This window comes from Giraffa tippelskirchi, chromosome 6 (assembly GCF_054371585.1).
Source record: "Giraffa tippelskirchi isolate mGirTip1 chromosome 6, T2T-mGirTip1v1.2.pri, whole genome shotgun sequence".
NCBI lineage: Eukaryota > Metazoa > Chordata > Mammalia > Artiodactyla > Giraffidae > Giraffa > Giraffa tippelskirchi.
Window position 1 is genome coordinate 176,692,964 of NC_137280.1, and position 24,576 is coordinate 176,717,539.

At 37.1% G+C, this 24,576-nt stretch overlaps 1 protein-coding gene across 28 annotated transcripts in view; it reads left to right on the forward strand.

Annotated features, from left to right (window-relative positions):
* The window catches only part of FER (FER tyrosine kinase), a 484,930-nt gene that overhangs the window by 249,796 nt on the left and 210,558 nt on the right, over nucleotides 1–24,576 (forward strand). For 24 of the 28 annotated variants that reach the window (XR_014058072.1, XR_014058074.1, XR_014058068.1 and 21 more), the window contains 2 exons: nucleotides 1,414–1,503; nucleotides 13,191–13,394. Coding sequence is in view for 11 of the 28 variants with exons in the window: in XM_081505338.1 (XP_081361464.1) it covers nucleotides 1,414–1,503; nucleotides 13,191–13,394 (294 nt within the window). In the remaining 17 variants the exon portion in view is untranslated. Of the gene's footprint in view, nucleotides 1–1,413; nucleotides 1,504–5,106; nucleotides 5,110–13,190; nucleotides 13,395–24,576 lie in introns of all 28 variants that reach the window. The other 4 variants (XR_014058060.1, XR_014058059.1, XR_014058075.1 and 1 more) reach the window with 2 other exon arrangements.

The following is a 24,576-nucleotide window of genomic DNA, read 5'->3' on the forward strand; positions in this document are numbered from 1 at the left end:
GACATACTATACTCTAGGTATTGGAGACAAAGTGTCAATTGAAAAAAAAAAAAAGGCACATGACCTAAAGCTTGGAAATTATGTTTTATTGATGGGCTTGTTGAGGACTTAAGCCCAGGACACAGCCCCTCAGATAGGTCTCGAGAGATTGCGCCAAAGAGGTGAGGGAGGAGTCATAACAGATGGAATTTTTGCAACCAGCCAGGTAGTTGGAACATCAATAGATTACTGCTGATTAAAGTAAATCAGGCATCTAAAGTTAATGAATTTAGTACTTTTCTGCGTATGGGAATATGCAGGAGTCTAGCTCACTAAAATCATCCCTTTGATGTACATCTAAGTATCTAGGGCCAGTATCCATTTTTTTCTGCATCCTGAATCCTCTCGGGGAGCAGTTGAAGCAGCTGCAGGGGCTGATGGCTTGATGCCACGACATCCTTTGTTTACTGATGTGGCAGGAAACAGTGTTTATCTAGGAGAGGAAACAGAAGATGTTATTTGTGGCCTGCTCTAGTTATTTTTCCACTGACAAGTAAAACCGAGCATCACTGCTGTTGGAAGACATGGAAAAACAGAACTTGGCAATGTGATCCCTTGTTCTTTGTCTGCGCTACCAGTTGAGCTGTAGTCGTTACCAGAACATTAGTCGGTGCGTTTACCACCCTCACGTGAGCTTTGCGGTCCTCCTCACCTCCAGGCCCTCAGTTGCGCTTTCCTTCCTTCTCTTCTTTCCTATCCCATCACCTGTGTTTGTAGAAGGATCTAAGGATTCGAAATTTTAAGGAGGAGTTTCCTTCCGTTGTGGTCTGTGATCCGCAGAAGTGCACCCCATAGCAGACAGTAGCCTGGACATGGTCCCTTGAGTAGTGGAGCTGCCGCCCCTGCCCGCTTGGTTTACCGTCTCCTGTTCTGCTGTCGTCATCCTCATCGCGTCAGGCTCTGGGAGACCTCCATGCTGCTTAAGTGAAATTCACGGTTTAGAAAGACGTTCCATACAATTCTCCTCCCGTCCCCTCCACTCCCTTTTTTTCCTTGAAAATCCCTCACAACCATCAGAAATTTTCTGTTAGACTGATTCCTTCTAGTTTGTGTCTTTTTTTCCCCCCTGTATACTAATGCTTGTGTTTCTGTGGGTTTTCTTTGCATTTCTTGTTTTCTCTTATCTCATGAATTTGTATTTCTTATTTTTTCCCAAATCATGATATTTATTGAGCGTACAGGCAAATAAAATGCTGCAGAATTCATGTGCATTTGATTACTTACCACTTGTAGCGTTAGGAAACCTGCATTTTATTTACTTGCAAGACAGAGTGAATGGACTTAAGCTGCGGAGAAATGCCTGATTACCTAATGTAGCTGTGTATCTACCCGATAGTTTACTACTGCTGATGATTTCTTTCCTCATCTCTCCAGGAAAGGAAGGAGAGGCTGTCGAGATTTGAGTCTATTCGTCACTCAATTGCTGGAATCATTAGGTCTCCAAAATCTGCACTGGGCTCTTCAGTAAGTACAATGAACTCTATACATTACTGAAAATAGTCATTGTCTAGCTTTTTTCTGGTATATCAATGAATATCATGTAAATTAGTATTTATCAATGGAAAGGTAAGTAGACAATTTAACTTTATGTGTGCATGTGAATCTGTGTGTATATTAATGATATGTGTATAGTAAGACTCAGTGATATAGGGAGGAAAGGAATAAATTTGAATTGTAGACTTTCTGTACTACATATACATACTTACAGTGTTTTATGTACTTTGTAGCATTGTTTGAAGAAAACTATAAATATAATTCTTTTATAGTGAAACATTTTTATAATAGGGATTATTATATATGTATTTAAAAATGTATCAGTTTATATGTGTTCATATTTTTAAGAATGTTTTAATTAGAAAATTAAAGTCCATTTGAAATTTGGGCTTGGCACATCATGGTAATGTATAGAATATTCACTACTCCTAGTAATAGCAGCTATAGCCAAGCAAGATAAAAAAATATTCTTATTCCATTTATATATAAAAGTATAAAGTATTTTTTTACTTCATTACCTATAAAACTAAGTCATCAAACTTTTTATTCTAGCCATGCCTCAATCACAGTATAGAGCTTTATAATATTTTATTGAATGATGGTTGAAACAATATTCAGTACAAACTAATTACATGCTTCCCCCCCATCTTGCCAAGTTTCTACAATATAGTATCTTAATATTATTTCTTATTCTTTAAAAGTTTAGCTAAAACAATGTGACCTACTCATATATTAAAAAAAAAAAAGTACTTCCCAGCCTTAGATTAGTTCAATGTTCATTCACATTTTGGATATATTTGCTATAGTTCCTTTTTAATATGTGGCTTTCCTGGTGCCTCAGTGGTAAAGAATCCACCTGCCAAGCAGGAGACGCGGGTTTGATCCCTGGGTCGGGAAGCTCCCCTGGAGGAGGAAATGGCACCCCCCTCCAGTATTCTTGCCTGGGAACCCTGGGGACGGAGGAGCCGGGTGGGCTGCAGTCCATGGGGTCGCAGAGTCGGACCCGAGCTAATGACTAAGCACAGATGCTTTTTAATATGTTAGACATATTCCCATATTTATTCCACTCAGGCAACAATCTTTTATATACAATGTGGCAAGGCATCAGGTATTTTAATTAAAAAAAAAAAAGAAGAAAAGCATATTTTCCATAAAAGAGATTTTCACCTTATCTTTTTAACCTTTGATGCTGCCATTGTCACTTTCAGCGTTCAGAAGTATTCCACAGGAGAAAACTAATGCAGACCATCTCATGTGGCGTTAAGTAGCAAATGAAAACAAAAGTTATGTGCGAGAGCCACATGACAGAGTACGCCTCGTTCAGGTCTTACCTCCCACTCTTGTTTTCTTAAATTTACAACTTTACAGAGAAATAGTAGCTCGTACTGGCACCCCACTCCAGTCCTCTTACCAGGAAAATCCTATGGACGGAGGAGCCTGGTGGGCTGCAGTCCATGGGGTTGCTGAGAGTCAGACACGACTGAGCGACTTCACTTTCACTTTTCCCTTTCATGCACTGGAGAAGGAAATGGCAACCCACTCCAGTATTCTTGCCTGGAGAATCCCAGGGACGGGGGAGCCTGGTGGGCTGCCGTCTATAGGGTCGCACGGAGTCGGACACGACTGAAGTGACTTAGCAGCAGCAGCAGTTCGTAAGACTTGGTTTATTATGACTTGACAAAGTAAAGCGTAGGAGACTCGATTAAGAATTTATGAGAAGTTTCAGAGACTCTATGAGGAGAGTGTTTTCATCATTTTTATTAGAAGAAAAGGGCTTCCCTGGTGGCTCAGATGATAAAGAATCCGCTTGCAAATGCAGGAGACCTCGACTTGATCCCTGGGTTGGGAAGATCCTCTGGAGGAGAGCATGGCAACCCACTCCGGGATTCCTGCCTGGAGAATTCCATGGATGAAGGAGCCTGGTGGGCTACAGTCCACGGGGTCACAGAGTCGGGCATGACTGAGCGAGTAAGCACTGCACGTTAGAAGAAGAAGAAACAGTTCTTACAAGGAGATATTTAAAGTGTTTTTAAAAAGAGAAACAAATACAGTTCTTGAAACGATGTATTTGAATACCTCAGTGAGCTGTTTATAAAATTATTTAACATTAAATCAGTGAAACACAGGGCATAATTAACTTGGCATTAACTCACCTTTATTTTACTTAGGTCAGAGGTCTTTGTATCGGCAATTAATAGCTGTTTATTGATGAGCTGATTTATGAAAAGTATCCCCCACCATTTTTTTCTTCCTGTGTGGTGTTAAAGATCAAGCTTGACTTGAGTAAAATGTCTTAAATACTTGAGAGCCAAGGCTCATTATCAGTTCATTTCCTGCAGCTTTATTCTTAGATGGAAAGGTAGGAGAGTGGAATGTAGAGCTTAAAAATTTACCTAGTGACAGAAAAATAAGAATTTTTTTTGACTGTGGGTGTATGTGCGAAGTTGCTTCAGTTGTGTCCAACTCTCGGCAACCTCATGGACCGTAGCCCACCGAGCTCTCTGTTCATGCGATTTCCCTGGCAAGAATATTGGACTGGGTTGCTGTTTCCTTCTGCATTGACTGTGGGTGTGGGGTAACATTTCCAGTGTTTATGTTTTCCTGTACAATTTGGGCTGCCTGTACAATTTGGGCTGCCTGAGAATCTTGTGCTTTTAAGACATGACTAGAAGTGCAGCAGTGGCCTCTGAGACTTCATGCGGCCTGTGATCCTTCAAAGTTCATTGTTATGGAAACGTCAGCTTTTGGCTCTAGTGAAAGTGAAAGTCCTTCAGTCCTGTCTGACTCTTTGGGACCCCCTGGACTATACACTCCACGGGATTCTCCAGGCCAGAATACTGGAGTGGGTAGCCTTTCCCTTCTCCAGGGGATCTTCCCAACACATGGGTTGAACCCAGGTCTCCTGCATTTCAGGAGGGTTTTTTACTAGCTGAGCCACCAGGGAAGCCCAAGAGTACTGGAGTGGGTAGCCTATCCCTTCTCCAGGGGATCTTCCCAACCCAGGAATTGAACCAGGGTCTCCTGCATTGCAGGCAGAGACCTTTTGGCTCTAGCCAGAGCCTATTTTGATAAATCAGGGTTGATCAGAGGATGAAAAAGGTTTTTCTTTTCTTTTAAGACACATTGATTTACATCTAGAAACAAAGGAGAAATCTTGTTTGCTCATTAAGATGAAGTTGTATGGGGTTAGCACTCCCAAAAGTATGTCAGATATAGTGTACACAGTCTTCATAATTAATTGATATAAATCATAGCTTTTTAAATGCCCTAAGATATTTACATGTTTTTTCTCCACTTAAAAGTGGTATTTACCTTATTCTTAAGTAAAATTACTAAATTGGCAGTGATTGATATAGGTTAAAATTTGGTGTTTGCTAGCTGCTTTTATCTGAAATGAAGTGGCTTTCCCACAAAGCATGTACCTCATTCATATATACATTTTAATAAACTTATCCACGTCCTTGAAGCTATGAAATGCCCGTTTCACTTAAGAAAATTTCCCTCTGCAATCGAGAATTTAGGGAATCTTCAGTTCCTCTCCCATTTGACCACATTTTTATCTTCATGATTAAGGCAGTCATTATATCCATGAGTCAAGTGCCCTTTGACATTTCCTGGTTTGCTCAGAAATCTCATGAACTAAAAAGACTGCGATAGTCTATACTTTATGACAATGTGGTACACTATGAATAAAGGTAGAGAACTATTTCTGTAAGGTGTTAAATATCCTATTTACTTGAAGAAGATTTTCCCCTCCACTACACAGGTAACTGATTCACTTAATGTGAATGTGAAGGCTTCAGGTAGTATGAAAATCTAGGATAAATAAAATTTAGAGGCTATTAATTGTAATTAAAATTTTTTCTGACATAATTTAATATTTTTGAGTATTCTAGTTTGGTAAAGGTAGTGTAGAAGAAGGAAAATTTTTAATTACTGTAAATGATTTTTTCTTTATAAAAACCTTTTTAAAAACTCTGCCAAAATGGAAAACTTAAGCCAATTTAAATTATTTTATTGTGATATACTTCACACAGTGCACAACTCACCATTGCAGCGTATACACACGGTGGGTTTAGTATATTCATTGTTGTACAACCATCACCATTATATAAATACAGAACCTTTCAGTCTCCCTAATAACAAACTCCATTCCTATTAGCAATTGGTCTTAATTTCCCCCCTTTTCAATTTTCTGGTAATCACTCATCTATTCTTGATACTGTGGGTTTGCCATTTCTGGACATTTCACATAAGTAGAGTCATACAATATGTGACCTTTTTCTGTCTGGTTTCTTTCACTTAGTGTAATATTTTCTTGATTCATCCACGTTGTAGCATTTATTGGTACTTCATTCCTTTTATGAGTGAATAATGTTCCCTCGTGTGGATTTATCTGACATTGTTTACCTGTTCATCAGCTGATGGACATGTGGGCTGTTCTACTTTTGGGCTATTATAAATAAAGCCGCAGTGAACATTCACGTACAAGTTTTTATGTGAATGTATGTTTTCAGTTCTTTCAGTTATATACCAAGGAATTGCTTGGTCATTTGGTGATTCTGTGTTTAATTTTTGAGGGACTACCAAACTGTTTTCCACAGTGTTCACAACATTTTGCATTCGCACCAGCAAAGCATATTATTTATGAGTGTCCCAATTTCTCTACAATCTCAACACTTTTTATTTTTCCATTTTTTAAAAATTATGGGCATCCTAGTGGATATGAATTGGTATCTCATTGTAGTTTTATTTGCATTTTCCTGACAATTGATGATGTTCAGTATCTTTTAATGTGATTTGTGATCACTTGTATGTATGCTTTGGAGATATGACTATTCATATCCATTATATATGTTTTAATTGGTGATTTTCCTTCATTGTTGAGTTATGAGTTCCTTATATATTCTGAATATAAGCTCCTTATCATTATTTGAAAATTTTTTTTTCCTCATTTTTGGAATTGTCTTAACACACAGAAGTTTTTAATTTTGAGAAAGTCCATTTATCTAATTTTCTTTCATTGCACATACTTTTGGTGCCATATCTAAAAAACATTGTCTAGTGCAAAGTCATGCAAACTTTCACCTGTGTTTCCTTCTAGAGTTCTTTAGTTTTACTTTTACATGTAGGTCTTTGATCCATTTACATTGCAAGTTAATATTTGTATGTGGTATGAGGTAGATGTTCAAATTATTTTTTAATGTGTGGAAGCATATTTAATTTAAAATCTAAAAGCAGCAACTATGACATCACTGGTTTTTACTCAAACTTATAAAAATTGGGAGCTTAGAGCATAATTTTAGATAAAATAAAACTTAATTGCATTCTACACAGGGAAATGGATTAATCATGATATTATTTCCATTGAACTTCTCATAGCTACTTATTTTGCCATTTTTTACACTGTGGCTGAAATGTAGATCTCTTTGTGAAGAGAGAAATATTAAAAATCTTAAAATTAACATTTAAAAAATGTTAAAATTAACATTTTTCTAGATTCTGTTGACATCTAGGTTTTTTAAATTTTTGAATTACTTTGAACTTGATTGAAAATAAAAATATTGAAAAATAATGATGTGCATCCATAATATATAATGATATACTAAGTAAGATTTGCTTGTTTGCTTCTGTTTAGAAAATAAGCAAATTATGGTTCAACTGTGTTTTTGTACATTGGTTATCATGTTGGTATTATAATGCTGGGCTTTCACCGTTGGCATAAGGGAATATAGTTATTTTCATTCATAACATAATAAACTGCTTATGTTTTTTAGTGTTTTTCTTCAAGTCCAACAGAAAAACCTTGTACTTCCTCTGACAAGGGATGTTGTTAAGTTCAACTTAGATATTATGTATTTTAAGCCTTGGTTGTCTTCCTTTATCCTTAAGGACTTAATATTTATTTATTTAGCCCAGACAGTAACACGTAGAAAAATGAGAAATAGGAAAAATAAAAATTAAACTTCTTACATCATATCACTGCCCATAAATAGATTGAATTCTCCAATATAGTTAGTCATGTTCAAGAAAACTAAATAATATTCTCAAAATTACAAGTTTTGAATCACTAGTATTATACATAATTTTCAAGAAGAGCTTATCAAGCTTTATTTTCTGTAATTTCAGTACATAGAGAGTGTGTGCTAAGTCGCTTCTGTCATGCCTGACTCTGTGTGACCCCATGGACTGTAGCCCACCAGGCTCCTCTGTCCATGGGATTCTCCAGGCCAGAGTACTGGGGTAGCTGCCATGCCCTCCTCCGGGGGATCGTCCTGACCCAGGGACTGACCCCAGGCTCCTCTGTCCATGGGATTCTCCAGGCCAGAGTCCTGGGGTGGCTGCCATGCCCTCCTCCGGGGGATCGTCCTGACCCAGGGACTGACCCCAGGCTCCTCTGTCCATGGGATTCTCCAGGCCAGAGTCCTGGGGTGGCTGCCATGCCCTCCTCCGGGGGATCGTCCTGACCCAGGGACTGACCCCAGGCTCCTCTGTCCATGGGATTCTCCAGGCCAGAGTCCTGGGGTGGCTGCCATGCCCTCCTCCGGGGGATCGTCCTGACCCAGGGACTGACCCCAGGCTCCTCTGTCCATGGGATTCTCCAGGCCAGAGTCCTGGGGTGGCTGCCATGCCCTCCTCCGGGGGATCGTCCTGATCCAGGGACTGACCCCAAGTCTCTTCTGTTGCCTGTACTGGCAGGTGGATTCTTCACCACTAGTGCCACTTAGGAAGCCACATAGAGAGTAAGATCTTTTACATGTTTGCTCAGATGCTTACAACATTTGACCCAGATCATGTCAGAATGACACTATGTTCTGTACAGGCAATCCCAACTTGATGATAAATTTTCAAATTTACTGAGCTGGGATTTCATGCTGATTCATTAGAATGATCTGGTAATAGTTTTAGTTGAGCTGTGTAGGATAGCATTTGCACTGAAGACAGCTAATGGACTAAAATGTTGCTATTGATGCAGTCGTGCATTTTATCTGTGACATTGTATGAGCTTCAGGTCAGGATGTTTGACTTTGAAAAAATAAAGCTGTAGAAAAAAATGGCAGCAATATGATGAGATGACAGAGAATGAATGAGAGTCACAGGCACAGTCGGAAAAAGTACATGGATAAAAATAATAACGAGAAAAGAGAGTGATTACTAATGAAAAGAAGTTGAGTAAAGGAACTAAAGAAGCAGGGAAGAAAGAGCAAACTCAGGAGAAATCAGAACGTATTGGAGAAGTATGAGGCCAAAAATGAATGACCTCTTTAAAAAATATGTTTTGCTAGAGATAGGGTCTCTTATTAGAGATCTTGGAAGGTGCACAAATAGGCGTCAAGGAAGTGGGAACATGGAAGGTGACATTCAAGTCTGAGTAAGTTGTGTATCTTTGGGGAAGAATTGTGTAAGAATGTGAATCTGATCAGCATGTAATTCTGCCTAGTCATTATGATAATCATAGTTGCATTTTACCTAAACACTGAACAAACTCAAAGCCTCAAAAGTACAACAATTGTTAATTAAGGAATTTGTTGATAAGAGTTTTGCTTCTAGTTCCCTAGTGGAAAATGAACATTAAGTAAAGTATGCTTTTAATAGAAATAACAGATATCAATGCATGAAAAAAAAGATCAATTCTACTTTATTGCTAAAAAAAATAGAATTTTTCAATTTACAGATAGGCCTTTGTGCCTGTTAAAGATGGAAACACTGCTTTGCATCCTGTTTGTCTAGCATGAATGCAAACAATCATGAAGATGAAATATCCAGAGTATTTACATTGTTGCCCTTTCATAGAAAGTGGCTTTGACTGCCATCAGTCAGATTCCTATTCAATAGGCCAGTATTTCCCACCTTTTGCAAGTGTTTGGTGATTCTCTTCTGTTTATATGACATTTGATTCTTAATCTCCCCTAAAATCTCCCAGTGAAATATAACTCTAAAATTAAAGGAGTCATTATGAAATTTTTTAGAAATGTTTAAAATCCTATGAGTTACTTGTAGACACTGTAGTGTATTATTACACTCGGTTTGAAATAATTCTTTACTTAAATTGTTAAACTAATAACTAAATTTATATAAAAATGTAGAAGAGAATTATGTTCACTTTTATGTTTATTAAAAATTCATAAAAACTTATATATTAGTGTTGAAATTTTATTTAGCTTGTTTCAAACTCATTGAGAGGTTTCCTTGCATATTTTCCATGCTGTTATATTTTAGTTTAGTTTTTTTTTTTTTTTAATGATTTCTTATTTGGGTGCTTAATTTGAGTAAAATCCAGACATTGATTTTTTTAAAAACCATTGTTGTCTTTGCCTCTAATAAGGAGCTAATCTTGTGCTCAAATGTTTGAGATAAAAGCATACAAATATTCATTAAATTCTTGGTAATTAGTCTTAATTAGACTAAGAGAAAAAAAATCGCCTCATTCTTAAGTCTAGAAAAAAATTTTTCATTTTCTTGGGCTGACTCCTCATTGCATCTTCATTTAAACCAGTCTTTTTTATTACACTAAGTTCAGTATGTTTTTGCTGGAATATTCTTTAAGAATAAAGTCTAGGGAAAATAGGTAAATAGCTAGTCTAGTCAATCAAGAAAGCTTGTCTTATTATGTATAACTTGTTAATTATGCTATATTACTGCACATATGAAAACAGAAACTTCATCTTCCCCATGTCTTTGACAAAAATTTTAGATAACAAGGAAAAATCTTTTCCCACTTAGTCTGAGAAAGTTGTGATGTTTGAAGTATAACTTCCTTTCATTTTTGATGTCATTATGAAAGCCTTTGGAATGCTGGATTTCATTGCTGGCACGTCCTTCTGTTACTATCAAGCTTGCAAAGCTGTGTTAGAATTTAATTGAAAGCACGTTAATAAAAACGTTTTTTCCCAATGTTCCCAGGGAGATTCCTGAAAGACTTGGTAGACACAGTCAGGGGCTGTGTACAGCCTTTTCCTGTGTATGCGTGTCTCACATGTACACACATATATACCCATAGTGACTTCAGCCTGCATTCTATGACCGTATTGTCTAGGGCCAGGAATGGCAGATGGCTAAGCTTTCCTTCCTACTCAAAAGACCTTATGAAACAAAAAAACTGAAGTATAATCCCTATAAAATAACACTGTAAGTTCCTTCCTATTTATTTCTCTTTTTAAAACAAACAAACTTAGATGTTTCAGAATGATTTTTCCCCCCCAAATGTACTCCTCAGCTTCAAATCCTTAAATGAATTTCTGTGTTAGCTGAGCTTTTGCATTTCAAACGCCCTTCTGATTTAATGAATTCCCCAGGCTCTTTGTTGTCCCAGTTCTAAATGAATCAACCTTTTGGAGGATAGGCTCATAGGAGATGAAATCAAGCACATGATATCCTTGTCTGTGATGCTTTTCTATTACGTAGACCTTTTTGAAAAGAGATAATAATAAAAACAAGGTTTTTTTGCCTAGAAGTGACACTGCATTTCTTACTATATTGATTCTTTTCAGAGGAAAAAATCAATAAAACACTCGTCATTGGCAAGACTGGAAAATATTTCTATAGCAGTAAAAATGTTAGTGTTTTCTATATTGAAATCCGTTGTGACAAAATTTTAGAGAAGAAATATTTCATCATTCTGACCACCTACTTTAAAAATTATAAACTGTTAGTATACACAAAAATTAATTTTGTATGGATTATGCATTTGTTTTAAAAAATAATTATTTTTATCTCATAGTTGTGGCTAGTTCTTTATATAATTCAATTGTAAACCCATTTTGGGAATACAGTTTAAATTGTTTTGAAAGTAAAATATTTGTCATAATTAGTACTAAAAAAAGAAAAGGCTTATTCAGCTTATAAGCAATTTCTGTGTACAGATGCATCATATATGTATTTAAAGATTTAATATCATGGTGGCAGGGCTGCTCTGGTGGCTCAGATGATAAAGACTCTGCCCGCCATGCGGAAGACCTGGGTTCAATCCCTGGTTCAGGAAGATCCCCTGGAGTAGGAAATGGCAACCCACTGCAGTGTTCTTGCCTGGAGAATCTGATGGACAGAGGAGCCCAGTGGGCTGTAGTCCATGGGGTCGCACAGAGCTGGACACGACTGAGCCACGGACACTCACACTCGCATCATGGCAGAAGTAGGGACCAGACTGGGTACTCTTCTTTGAATTCTGTTTGGGATTCCTCAGTTTTTTAAGTCAGTAGGATGGGCTTTGGCTAATATAAAACAGAACTTTGACCAGTAAGTTTTAGGCCTCTTCAAGTGATACAACTTGAGGGCTTCCCTCATAGCTCAGTCAGTAAAGAATCTGCCTGCAATGAAGGAGATCCAGGTTTGATTCCTGGGTTGGGAAGATCCCCGGGAGAAAGAAATGGCAATCCACTCCAGTGCTTCAGCCACCTGAGGCAAAGAACTAACTCATTTGAAAAGACCCCGATGCTGGGAAAGATTGAAGGTGGGAGGAGAAGGGGACGACAGGGGATGAGATGGTTGGATGGCATCACTGACTCAATCGACATGAGTTTGAGTCAACTCTGGGAGTTGGTGATGGACAGGGAGGCCTGGTGTGCTGCAGTCCATGGGGTCACAAAGAGTCGGACACGACTGAGCGACTGAACTGAACTGATTCTTGCCTGGAAAATCCCATGGACAGAGGAGCCTGGTGGTCTACGGTCTATGGGGTCGCAAGAGTCGGACACGACTTGGCGAGTAACCCACCGAGTGATAGAAACAGTGCAGACTCTCTTCAGACTAGTTCTCATTTGCCAGAAAGGTGCCCAGGCCTTACCTATAAAGGGTTCTTATGACCTGAGGCAATTTAGTTTCTGAGGGTGATAAATATAAACAACCAAATAACGTTTTACTTGTAACCAGAAGATGTATGTTTTCATCTATTATTAATTAGAAACATTTCAAGGAGACATGACCAGCTCTGAGCTATCTCTCTTTGTCTCAGCACTTGGCCTCCAGAATAACAGATAGCCTGCTTCCTGCTGTGCTCGGGGCTTATCCGCCCCTGTTTCTGTTGTGTGTTTGTCCTTGCACGTGGGTGGCCTCACTGATGCTATTTCAGCTCAGCCTTTGTCTGCCATTGCTGTGTAGGATCAGGACCAGCCACGTGGCAGAGGTAATGGCTAAGGAAGTCAGAGGAACAAGGATGAGAAGGCAGAGCAACAAGGCAGCACCAGAGGAAGCCTTAGATAGTGTTCCTGGAGCCCGTGACGTGGGCAGCCATGTGATCAAGAGTTAATTCTATAAAAACGTACAATTCAACTTTTAATTAAAGTTGTTTATGATAAGTTTCTCTGATAATACTCTCATTTCATCATAATTCCCTGATTGAAGATTTTTAAATATATGTATTTTAGGATATGGTGACTAAGACTGTACGTGCTAACTCTAAATGCTAATGTTGTGTGTACCTATGTCTGATAGAAAAAACAAATAATCATGCAGTATTTAAGGATATGTATTAAGCTTCAGCATCAGTGCTCCAGGAGGTATTAAGAAATTACGAAAATGCCAGATTTTTCAGATAACTTTTAATCAGTCAATTAAAGGGAAGAACATAGGTAAGAAGTATTTATAATTGCTATTAGTTTTACCAGAAAAAATTGCTGTCTTATCTAATTTAATGTTTTTTTTTCCAACATTTGCTCAAGTTCTGTGATACGATCCCCATAATTGAGAAACCTCTGGCAGAGCAGGACTGGTACCATGGTGCAATTCCCAGAATAGAAGCACAAGACCTGTTAAAACAGCAAGGAGACTTCTTGGTCCGAGAGAGTCATGGGAAACCTGGTGAATATGTCCTTTCTGTATTTTCTGATGGACAAAGGAGACACTTTATCATACAATATGTTGATGTACGTTTCCAATTTAGTTTATATGTATATGTTGATGTAGTTTATTGAGGTATACTTGTAATAAAATGATAAATGATTTGTGTTAAATGCCTATAATATTAACTTTAGCACTTAATTTTTAAAAAAATTCCTTTAATTCAGTGCTCCAAAATGCACTGAAATGTTCATCTTTTAAAGGAAATATGCATTTTAAAATATTAAGTTAAAAATAGTTACAATTTGCATTAAATTTAAATGTATTTATATTTAATATTTTAAGTTAACTTTGAACGTTGATGATCCTTTAAATTTAAAATGGAATATGTGAATATTACAATTTTTTTCTAGAGAAACTTACTTATGATTTTTATGCTCTTGAAATTGGCCCTTGAAATTGCACAGAAATGTTGCCACAAGATTTAAGAACAATTTTATTAAATAATAATAATGAAATACCTTAATGAATGAGACAGTGATAGTTGAATTGGTTTTATGATACATTGAGGATTAAGGGTTTCTTTTTCATTTAACTATAAGCTTTTATTTGGTGTTAATGAATAGTAAATAGAAATTTTGGAAGAATTTTAAAAGTGGTCAAGTCACATTGCTTGTTATACTGATTTATTTATTGATGTTTAAGTATTGTAAACTGCTTCCTTTTTTTGTTGCATTCTTTATTAAGCACTAAACAGATGAAGACTGATTAAAAAATTCTTTAACTTCATCCACTGAGAAATTTTAAACTTTTTGGCATAGGAAGGAATTAATGCTTCTGTTTGTTATTTTTTAACCTCATCATTTCAAACAGCATGTGTTTTCAAGCTGGCTGCCTATAGGATTTCAGTAAACGTCTGGGCACTAGCATGACACTAAGTATTTGCAAGAAGATTGAACCATTATCATTAGATGAATATCAGAGGGTTTTAGGAACATATAAGTTCAAGTTCATACATAGTTCATATACATATAAATTCATCTAATGATAATACATTGCATTTTATCTGTATGTTACATAGATATAATTCTGAAGTGAAATTCACATATCATAAAAATAACCATTTAAAAGTGGCATTTAGTATAGTCACATCTAAGAATTATATTTAAAGGAAAATAGATGCTGTTCAGATGGGTTAGTTCAGTTCAGTCGTTCACTCGTGTCCGACTCTTTGCGACCCCATGAATCGCAGCACGCCAGGCCTCCCTGTCCATCACCAACTCCCGGAGGCCACCCAAACCCATGTTCATTGAGTCGGTGATGCCATCCAGCCATCTCATCCTCTGTCATCCCCTTCTCCTCCTGCCCTCAATCTTACCTAGCATCAGGGGCTTTTCCAAATGAGTCAGCTCTTCGCATCAGGTGGCCAAAGGATTGGAGTTTCAGCTTCAACATCAGTTCTTCCAATGAACACCCAGGACTGATCTCCTTTAGGATGGATTGATTGGATTTCCTTGCAGTCCAAGGGACTCTCAAGAGTCTTCTCCAACACCACAGTTCAAAAGCATCAATTCTTCGGTGCTCAGCTTTCTTCACAGTCCAACTCTCACATCCATACATGACCACTGGAAAAACCATAGCCTTGACTAGACGGACCTTTGTTGACAAAGTAACGTCTCTGCTTTTTAATATACTGTCTAGGTTGGTCATAACTTTCTTTCCAAGGAGTAAGCGTCTTTTAATTTCATGGCCGCAGTCACCATCTGCAGTGATTTTGGAGCCCCAAAAAATAAAGTCAGCCACTGTTTCCCTATCTATCTGCCATGAAGTGATGGTACCGGATACCACGATCTTAGTTTTCTGAATGTTGAGCTTTAAGCCAACTTTTTCACTCTCCTCTTTCACTTTCATCAAGAGGCTTTTTAGTACCTCTTCACTTTCTGCCATAAGGGTGGTGTCATCTGCATATCTGAGGTTATTGATATTTCTCCCCACAGTCTTGCTTCCAGCTTGTGCTTTCTCCAGCCCAGCGTTTCTCATGATGTACTCTGCATATAAGTTAAATAAGCAGGGTGACAATATACAGCCTTGACGTACTCCTTTTCCTATTTGGAACCAGTCTGTTGTTCCATGTCCAGTTCTAACTGTTGCTTCCTGACCTGCATACAGGTTTCTCAAGAGGCAGGTCAGGTGGTCTGGTATTCCCATCTCTTTCAGAATTTTCCACAATTTATTGTGATCCACACAGTCAAAGGCTTTGGCATAGTCAATAAAGCAGAAATAGATGTTTTTCTGGAACTCTTGCTTTTTCGATGATCCAGCAGATATTGGCAATTTGATCTCTGGTTCCTCTGCCTTTTCTAAAACCAGCTTGAACATCTGGAAGTTCACGGTTTACGTATTGTTGAAGCCTGGCCTGGAGAATTTTGAGCAATACTTTACTAGCGTGTGTATATTTATTAAATATTAAATATAGTATGTGTATATTTAAAGTGTATATTATGTGAATTTTCCATAGTATTCAGATCTCAATTTGATGATTATAATTGCCTACTCTCATACATCCAACTTACTGTTTCTAATAGTATGTCATTCCTTATTTTGTTGGCAAACTGTTTTATAATTTGTATCTACCTTTAAATTATGGGTGTATTGATAGGTACCCTTCCTTATTACAACATGTGGCCATGTTGGCAATATTTGTAAAATGGTATGAGAATTTAGAAGGAAAGAGGGTAGATAAAGTATGAACTAACTACAACTTATATGAATGTTTCCTTCTGTTTTCTAAGCTCTAAGTTACTATTTTGAAATTTGTCATACATTAAGACTGAAATATTTCTTTTGTTACCTATTATAGTTTAAAATGTAACTACAGGAATTTAAATTAGTTATTTTAAAAACAAAATGTAAAGGGTCCACTTGGAAATGATCACTTGTCTTTAATCTTTCCATTTTGTTTTAAGTAACTAAAGTGAACAGCATTATATAGTCTAAAAATGAGACACTGCTACAAGTTCACATTTAAAGATTTTATTTGGCTTCTTCTGACATTGAGATTTTGCAGAGATCTCTATTAAAGAAGACAGTACCTATGTTTCTGTAAATGCCTCCAGTTTTCCACTGCCTAATTTTATTTAATTTGCCCTCCTTATATAATGTTGAGTTCTTCAGTCATAAGTGTTATGAGGTGAAATAGACTACTGGGAGAAATTTTAATTCTTTTTCTTTTTATGTAGGTGATTCTTACTTGGTCTAAAATTATTCCATTTCCTTCCTCATATACCTGTTGTGTGGAAGGGGTTTATAAATGGGGAAAGGCATTACCAGATACTTATTATATTGCCTATTGGAATATTATTCCAATCAGTGAATTTATAATTCATTACTAGATTATACAAGCTGTACATAAATGAGGGGACAGGTGTCCTCAGAGAGGAAAATATAAAAGCATATAGGATTTTAGAAAATGGAAAAAATGTCAAGTAGTAGACCAACGGAAACTTGGGTTTCAAGCCCAGATATGTACTTGATAAGCTCTGTGGTTTGGGATGTAATGGGGGTAACAGCTGATACAGTGACTGTGAGAGTCAGAGAGTGAATATATTCTTATTAAGTGATGTGCAGATCATTGGGCATTTTTACCATTGTTTGAACACTTTATTTGAAAAAACATACAAACGTACTTTGTATAGAATATCAATGTAATTGGAAAAGTTAATTTAAAAATTCTTTTTGGTTCCTGTTGAGATTTATTTGTGAAATTTAAATAGTAGTGGAAGTATTACTTTAGAAATCATATATTTAAGTTTGAGGCATTCATGGATCACAAATAATGTTATTTTTAGTAACATTGTCTCTGTCAACTAGAGTCTAGTTTGACAGTTAGTTTGAAGCTTTATTTTTGTATGCCTATCAGTTATTTTACAATATGGTGTGAAACTGCGTGCTGTGAACATTATGACTGACCTATATGGATGCAGATACTTTCAATTTTTACCTTTCTTACTATACTAGCAGAGAATGTCTGTTGTTTTAGCTAGTTCAAGCAGGGACAACTGTACTTCTTGTTGGATGTTAATATACTAAGCATATCTAAGTATCTGAATCTCAGTGTAATTCTGGTGTTACTGACCTATTCCATAGTTATTAACCTGTTTATGATGCTTAATGTAAAGTCACATTTGTACCTAAAACTATTTATCTTGTGTGATAAATATTGGTAGATTTTCATAGATTCAAATAGCATTGTTACATTTAATATGCTAATATATAATCAAATCCTTGCTTTTGTATAAGATAAACAAAAATACGTGATAAAGTATTTCAGAGAAAACTTTTATGCTGTTATTAATAGGAATGTACCAATTCAAATTTCTCTGTTTTATTTATCTGACACATTTGCTAAAAACACATTTTGGTAAAGTATCATGTTATTCATGTTTGCAGGGTAGGAAGTATCCATGTTGGCAAGGTAGGAAGGTGAAATTAAGAATATATGGCCTACTGCTTGGTGAGCTTAATACCTGGTAGGTGAGACATTAGTAGAATTTATGAACAGAGAAACATTAAAGATGCAGAATTAGGGATGACTGAACCAAACATTTGAATTAACATCTGATGATGAATTGAAAAATAGCTACATAATAAATATTTTAAAATAAAACTTGGGGGGAAGTCCTCTGTGTAATTGCATATCATTTTTTGTTTCTTCATTCATTTCAATCAGGAAGTACTAGTTGGAGCAAGTATTCTGTAGGACCCTGGGACGTGGGCCAATCAAACAAAAATAACACAAAAGTAGAGGCTGTGAGCAGTAACTGTGAAATTAGGTATCTCAGCGTGTTACATCATCAGTTCATTCAACAGGTACTTATTGGATGTCTGTCATGTGCTGAGTTCCACTTTGAACTGATGGATGTAGTCTCTGAATGTACCAGACAAGTTTGCCTTGTTTTGTTGCCACAGTCTCTAGGCTCTTTGAAGTACCTTTTAAATCCGTACTATGGGTCTTCAGAGAGACTAAGTGAAAGTAAATACAGATCCACTGTTTGTTTGGATGACAGTCAATTCCAAGTTTGTAGCATTGTCCTTGTACGCTTAAGATTCTTTTAACTGTTTCACTACCCAGCCATTCAAGGACTCAAGAGAAGGCAATACATACCTTGAAGTCAAAATGAAACCATCATGAGATACCATTTTCTGTGCCCCAGGCACACAAATAGGGACTTAGGAGACTTCCTCCTTGACAATAAAACAAAGCCATTCCAAACCCTGATTAATTAATTTCTAGGAAATACTAATTGAATGAGTGCTTTTAAGGCCCAGACATATTATGATGGAGCTTACATAGTGGGGAGAATTCACGGTCATTTGTAAAGTGGATACAATATATGTATTTATAAACCGTAGTAAATGCTATAAAGATACACAGTGCTATGAAAGCTTTTAATTGGAAAACTTAAGGAAGTTAACGTTTGAGACAACATCTGAGGAATGAATAAAAGTTAACTAGGAAATGCCGTGCCAGGATCACTTTAATATTATTCCTCAGGTTCCCCAACAACCTTTCCTGTTTACTGGTATAACTGGTAATATGTTAGAACTAGTCAATGTGCTGTTTTTATTTGAGAAAATTAAAATTTCTGTTTTACGTTTTTAGATTTGGGTATTATCCCATAAAGGAGTGTTTTAGCATTTTGCTTTTATTCAGCTTATTCATCTTGGCCTGTTTGAGAAATGATTTTCCTTCTTTCCTTTTTATTTTTTTCTGAAGCATGCTTATCCTCAGTTTTTTTTTCAGATCTCCTCAGGCATAATATTTCAAATTAACATTCATTGAATCTCCTCATTTTAATGTGCTTATGCTGTTCTGTCTGACTTCCTTGCATAATAATAGTCTTCTGGAAATATGTGTAGCAACAAAATCTGATTCTGCTTTTTATGTGTTTTTCATCAGTATGCATGATTGATTCTTAAGTTACACAGTGATAAATCAGGAATGAATTCTGGATATTGTGAATGTTTTAAAAATAAGAGTAATGCATACTCTTAGTAAAAATTCAGAAATATGTATCACGGAATGTGTGCTTCACAGTAACACCCCCTTATAATCACAGGGAATATTTTTTGAGATTTAAAAAATATCTAATTGTATGTATCTGTGTAATTCTTATTTTATAAAATTGAGTCATAGCATATTTTTATTTATACTTATTTTTTAATGACATATTACTTGATTTTTTTAAATGTAATACAAATGACAATCAACAAAATTTTGTCAGAATTTGTGGAAATTTATTCTCTACTACTGTTTTTATTGCTTCTTCACATAGAGATCGTTAGTAGCTCCAAAAAGAAATCCTTATTTAAAAATGAATATGAATTCTCTCAGTCACATTATGATTAAGGCCACATTAATGGTCACATTATTATTAAAGTAGAAAAACTTTAAAAAGAGTCCACCTGTATGTGAACCCAACCTCTTAGCTGAATTATAATACATTTACACAGATTCGTACAAAGTCAAATGTAATATTTGGAATTTTGAGTGTATCAAGAAACAAGTCTTCAACATTTTTTGAATGTACTTTTCAGTTTTTTTAAATAGAAGTATAAATCATCTTCCAATATTAATTTGTTTCAGGTATATATCATAGTGATTTGATATTTTTACACACTACAAAATGATCAGCATGATAAGTCTAGATGTGATCTGTCACTATAAGGTTATTACAATCTATTGACTATATTCCTTGTGCTATACAATATGTCCCATGACTTCTTTGTTGTATAGCTAGAAATTTGTACCTCTTAATCTCCCTTACCTGTTTCTTTCATCCCTCTACCCTCTTCCCCTCTGGCAAAGACCACTTTGTTCTCTGTATCTGTGAGTCTGTTTCTATTTTGTTATTTTTGTTTCTTAGATTCCATGTATAATATTTGTCTTTCTCTGACTTATTTCACTTAGCATGAAATCCTCTAGGTCCATCCATGTTGTCGCAAATGGTGAGGTTTCATTCTTCTTTATATCCAATTAAGATTTCAGTGTGTTTGTGTGCATATCTTCTTTCTTATCCATTCATCTATTGATGGATACTTAGGTTGATTTGATATCTTGGCTATTGTAAATAATGCTATAATAAACATAGGGATGCATATATCTTTTCTAAGTAGTGTTTTTATTTTCTTTGGAAAAATACCACATTGTAGAATTGCTGGATCATACTCTACCTCTTCCCAGGTGGCACTAGTGGTAAAGAACCCGCCTACCAATGCAGGAGACATAAGAGACAAGGGTTCGACCCCTGGATCGGGAAGATCCTCTGGAGGAAGAAATGGCAGCCCACTCCAGTATTCTTGCCTGGAGAATCCCATGGACAGAGGAGACTATAGTCCATGGGGTTGCACAGAGTCAGACATTCCTGAGCACACACACTGTAGTTCTAGATTTAGTTTCTTGAGGAAATGTTATACTGTTTTCTATAGTGACTGCACCAATTTACCTTCCCACTGACAGTGCATGAGGGTTCTGTGAACGTACTGTTCTTCACCATAGTTGCTTAGATGAACTTTGTGAGCAACCGGCCTTGGCATTATTTTTAGATTCTTTATCTTCATCTTTAAGAAAGGGAGTTAATTGGTTTTGCACTGTGTTAGGACTCAGGACATCCCTGATGTCAGACGGGTGGCTTTAAACAAGTCATTGCCAGGAATCAGTTTCTCCTTTCAGCCCATGAAGGTACTGCTGCTGGTGCTACTCCCTGTATTACTCCGTCAGGACTACTGTGTCAGGGACAGAAAGCTACCTTTAGATTAAAAACTAGATATGTTCTTTAGAATGGGAAGCTGAAAATTCCCATTATTGTATCACTATTTCTCTAGTTATAAGACATATATAAGAAATTTATATAAGGTCTTCTGACACTAGTGGCTAATGTGAAATTTCGTTTTCTCTGTCACCTTCATCACGTTATTACATTTGATTAAACACTCTCCTGTTTGACCACGTCCAGTTCACCTTGACTCATGGACCTAACATCCCAGGTTTCTATGAAATATTGTTCTTTACAGCATCGGACTTGACTTTCACCACCAGACACGTCCACAACTGAGTGTCATTTCTGCTTTGGCCAGTCACATGTTCTTTCTGAGCTATTAGTAATTGCCCTCTGCTCTCCCCAGCATATTGGACACCTTCTGATTTAGGGGACTCATCTTCTGGTGTCACAACTTTACTGAACATTGACGTCTTAGGAATCAGTGAACTAAAATGAATGGGGATGAGCAAATTTAATTCAGATGACCACTGTGGGCAAGAATTCCTTAGAAGAAATGGAGTAGCCTTCATAGTAAACAGGAGTCCAAAATGCAGTATCTAGGTGCAATCTCAGAAACAATAGAATGATCTCAGTTCGTTTCCAAGGCAAACAATCCAACAGCACAGTAATCAGAGTCCCCGTCCACTGATGCTGAAGAAGCTGAAGTTGACCGGTTCTAAGAAGACCTACAGACCTTCTAGAACTAACCAAAAAAAGGTGTCCTTTTCATCACAGGGTACTGGAATGAAGAAGTAGGGAGTCAAGAGATACCTGGAGTAACAGGCAAGTTTGGCTTTGGAGTACAAAATGAAGCAGGGCAAAGGCTAACAGAGTTTTGCCAAGAGAACACAGTGGTCATAGCAAACACCCTCTTCCAAAAACACTAATGACAACTCTACACATGGACATCACCAGATGGTCAATATGGAAATCAGGATGATTATATTCTTTGCAGCCAAAGATGGAGAAGCTCTACAGCAGGAAAAACAAGACCTGGAGCTGAGTGTGAGATCATGAACTCCTTATTGCCAAATTCAGACTGAAATTGAAGAAAGTAGGGAAGCCATAGGCCATTCAGGTATGACCTAAATCCAGTCCCTTATGGTTATACAGTGGAAGTGACAAATAGATACAACGGGTTAGATCTGATTGACAGAGTGCCTGAAGAACTGTAAATGGAAGTTCATAACATTGTACAGGAGGCAGTGATCAAAACTATCCCCAAGAAAAAAGAAATACAAGAGGGCAAAGTGGTTGTCTGAGCAGCCCTTACAAATAGCTGAGAAAAGAAGAGAAGCGAAAAACAAGGGAGAAAGGGAAAGATATACCCATTTGAATGCAGAGTTCCAGAGAGAGCAAGGAGAAATAAGACCTTTTTAATGAACAATGTAAAGAAATAAAGGAAGACAACAGAATGGAAAAGATTGGAGATCTTTTCAAGAAAATTGGAGATATCAAGGGAACATTTCATGCAGGATAGACATGATAAAGAACAAAATTGGTAAGGATCTAACAGAAACAGAAGAGATTACGAAGATGTGGCAAGAATACACAGAAGTATAGAAGAAAGGTCTTTAATGACCCAGATAACCAAGATGGTGTGGTCACTCACCTAGAGCCAGACATCCTGGAGTGTGAAGTCAAGTGGGCCTTAGGAAGCACTACTATGAACAGAGCTAGTAGAGGTGATGGAATTCAGGTTGAGAGACTTAAAATCCTAAAAGATGATGCTGTTAAAGTGCTGCACCTAATATGTTATCAAATTTGGAAAGCTTAGCAATGACCACAGCCCTGGAAGTGGTCAGTTTTCATTTAAATCTCAAAGAAGGGCGATGGCAAAGAATGTTCAGACTACCATATAATTGTGCTCATTTCACACTGCAGGAAGGTTTGCACCAAATCCCCTTCAAGATAGGCTTCACCTGTTCATGAACTGAGAACTTTCAGATGTAGAAGCTGCATTTACAAAAGGCAGAGGAACCAGAGATCAAATTGCCATCATTCGTTGGATCATAGAGAAAGCAAGGGAATTCCAGAAAAACATCTACTTTTGCTTCATTACTAAAAGAAAGCCTTTGACTGTGTGGATCACAACAAACTGTGGAAAATTCTTAAAGAGATGGGAATACGAAACCCTGTTACCTGCCTCCTGTGAAACCTGTTTGCAGGTCAAGAAACAGCAATTAGAACTGGACATAGAACAACAGACTGGTTCCAAATTGGGAATGGAGTATATCAAGGCTGTATATTGTCACCCTGCTTATTTAACTTCTATGCAGAGCACAGCATGAGAAATGCTAGGCTCGATGAAGCAGAAATTGGAATCAAGATTGCTGGGAAAATATCAGCAACTTCAGATATGTGGATGATAACACTCTAATGGCAGATAGTGAAAAGGAACTAAAGAGTCTCTTGATGAGAGTGAAAGAGGAGAGTGAAAAAGCTGGCTTAACATTCTTAACATTCTTAACATCTTAACATTCACAAAATTTATATCTTGACATCTTGTTTGACAACTTCCAATTTGCCTTGATTCATGGACGTAAAATTCCAGGTTCCTTTGCAGTGTTGCTCTTTATAGGATCGTACTTTGCTTCTATCACCAGTCACATCCACAACTGGGTGTTGTTTTTGCTTTGGCTGCATCTCTTCATTCTTTCTGGAGTTATTTCTCAACTGATCTCCAGTAGCAAATTGGGCACCTATCGGCCTCAGAGTTCATCCATCTTTCAGTGTCCTATCATTTTGCCATATCGTTCATGGGGTTCTCAAAGCAAGAATGCTGAAGTGGTTTGCCATTCCCTTCTCCAGTGGACCACATTTTGTCAGAACTCTCCACCATGACCTGGAATGTTAGGTCCATGAATCAAGGCAAATTGGAAGTGGTCAAACAGGAGGATGGCAAAAGTATATGTTGACATTTTAGGAATCAGCAAACTAAAATGGACTGGAATGGGTAAATTTAACTCAGATGACCATTATATCTACTACTGTGGGCAAGAATCCCTTAGAAGAAATGGAGTAGCCCTCATAGTCAACAAAAGAGTCCGAAATGCAGTACTTGGATGCAGTCTCAAAAATGACAGAATGATCTCTGTTCACTTCCAAGGCAAATCATTCAGTATCACAGTAATCCAAGTCTATGCCCCGACCAGTAACACTGAAGAAGCTGAAGTTGAATGGTTCTATGAAGACTTACAAGACCTTCTAGAACTAACACCCAAAAAAGATGTCGTTTTCATTATAGGGGACTGGAATGCAAAAATAGGAAGTCAAGAAACATCTGGAGTAACAGGCAAATTTGGCCTTGGAGTACAGAATGAAGCAGGGCAAAGACTAATAGAGTTTTGCCAAGAGAACGCAGTGGTCATAGCAAACACTCTCTTCCAACAACACAAGACAAGACCCTACACATGGACATCACCAGATGGCCAACACCAGAATCGGA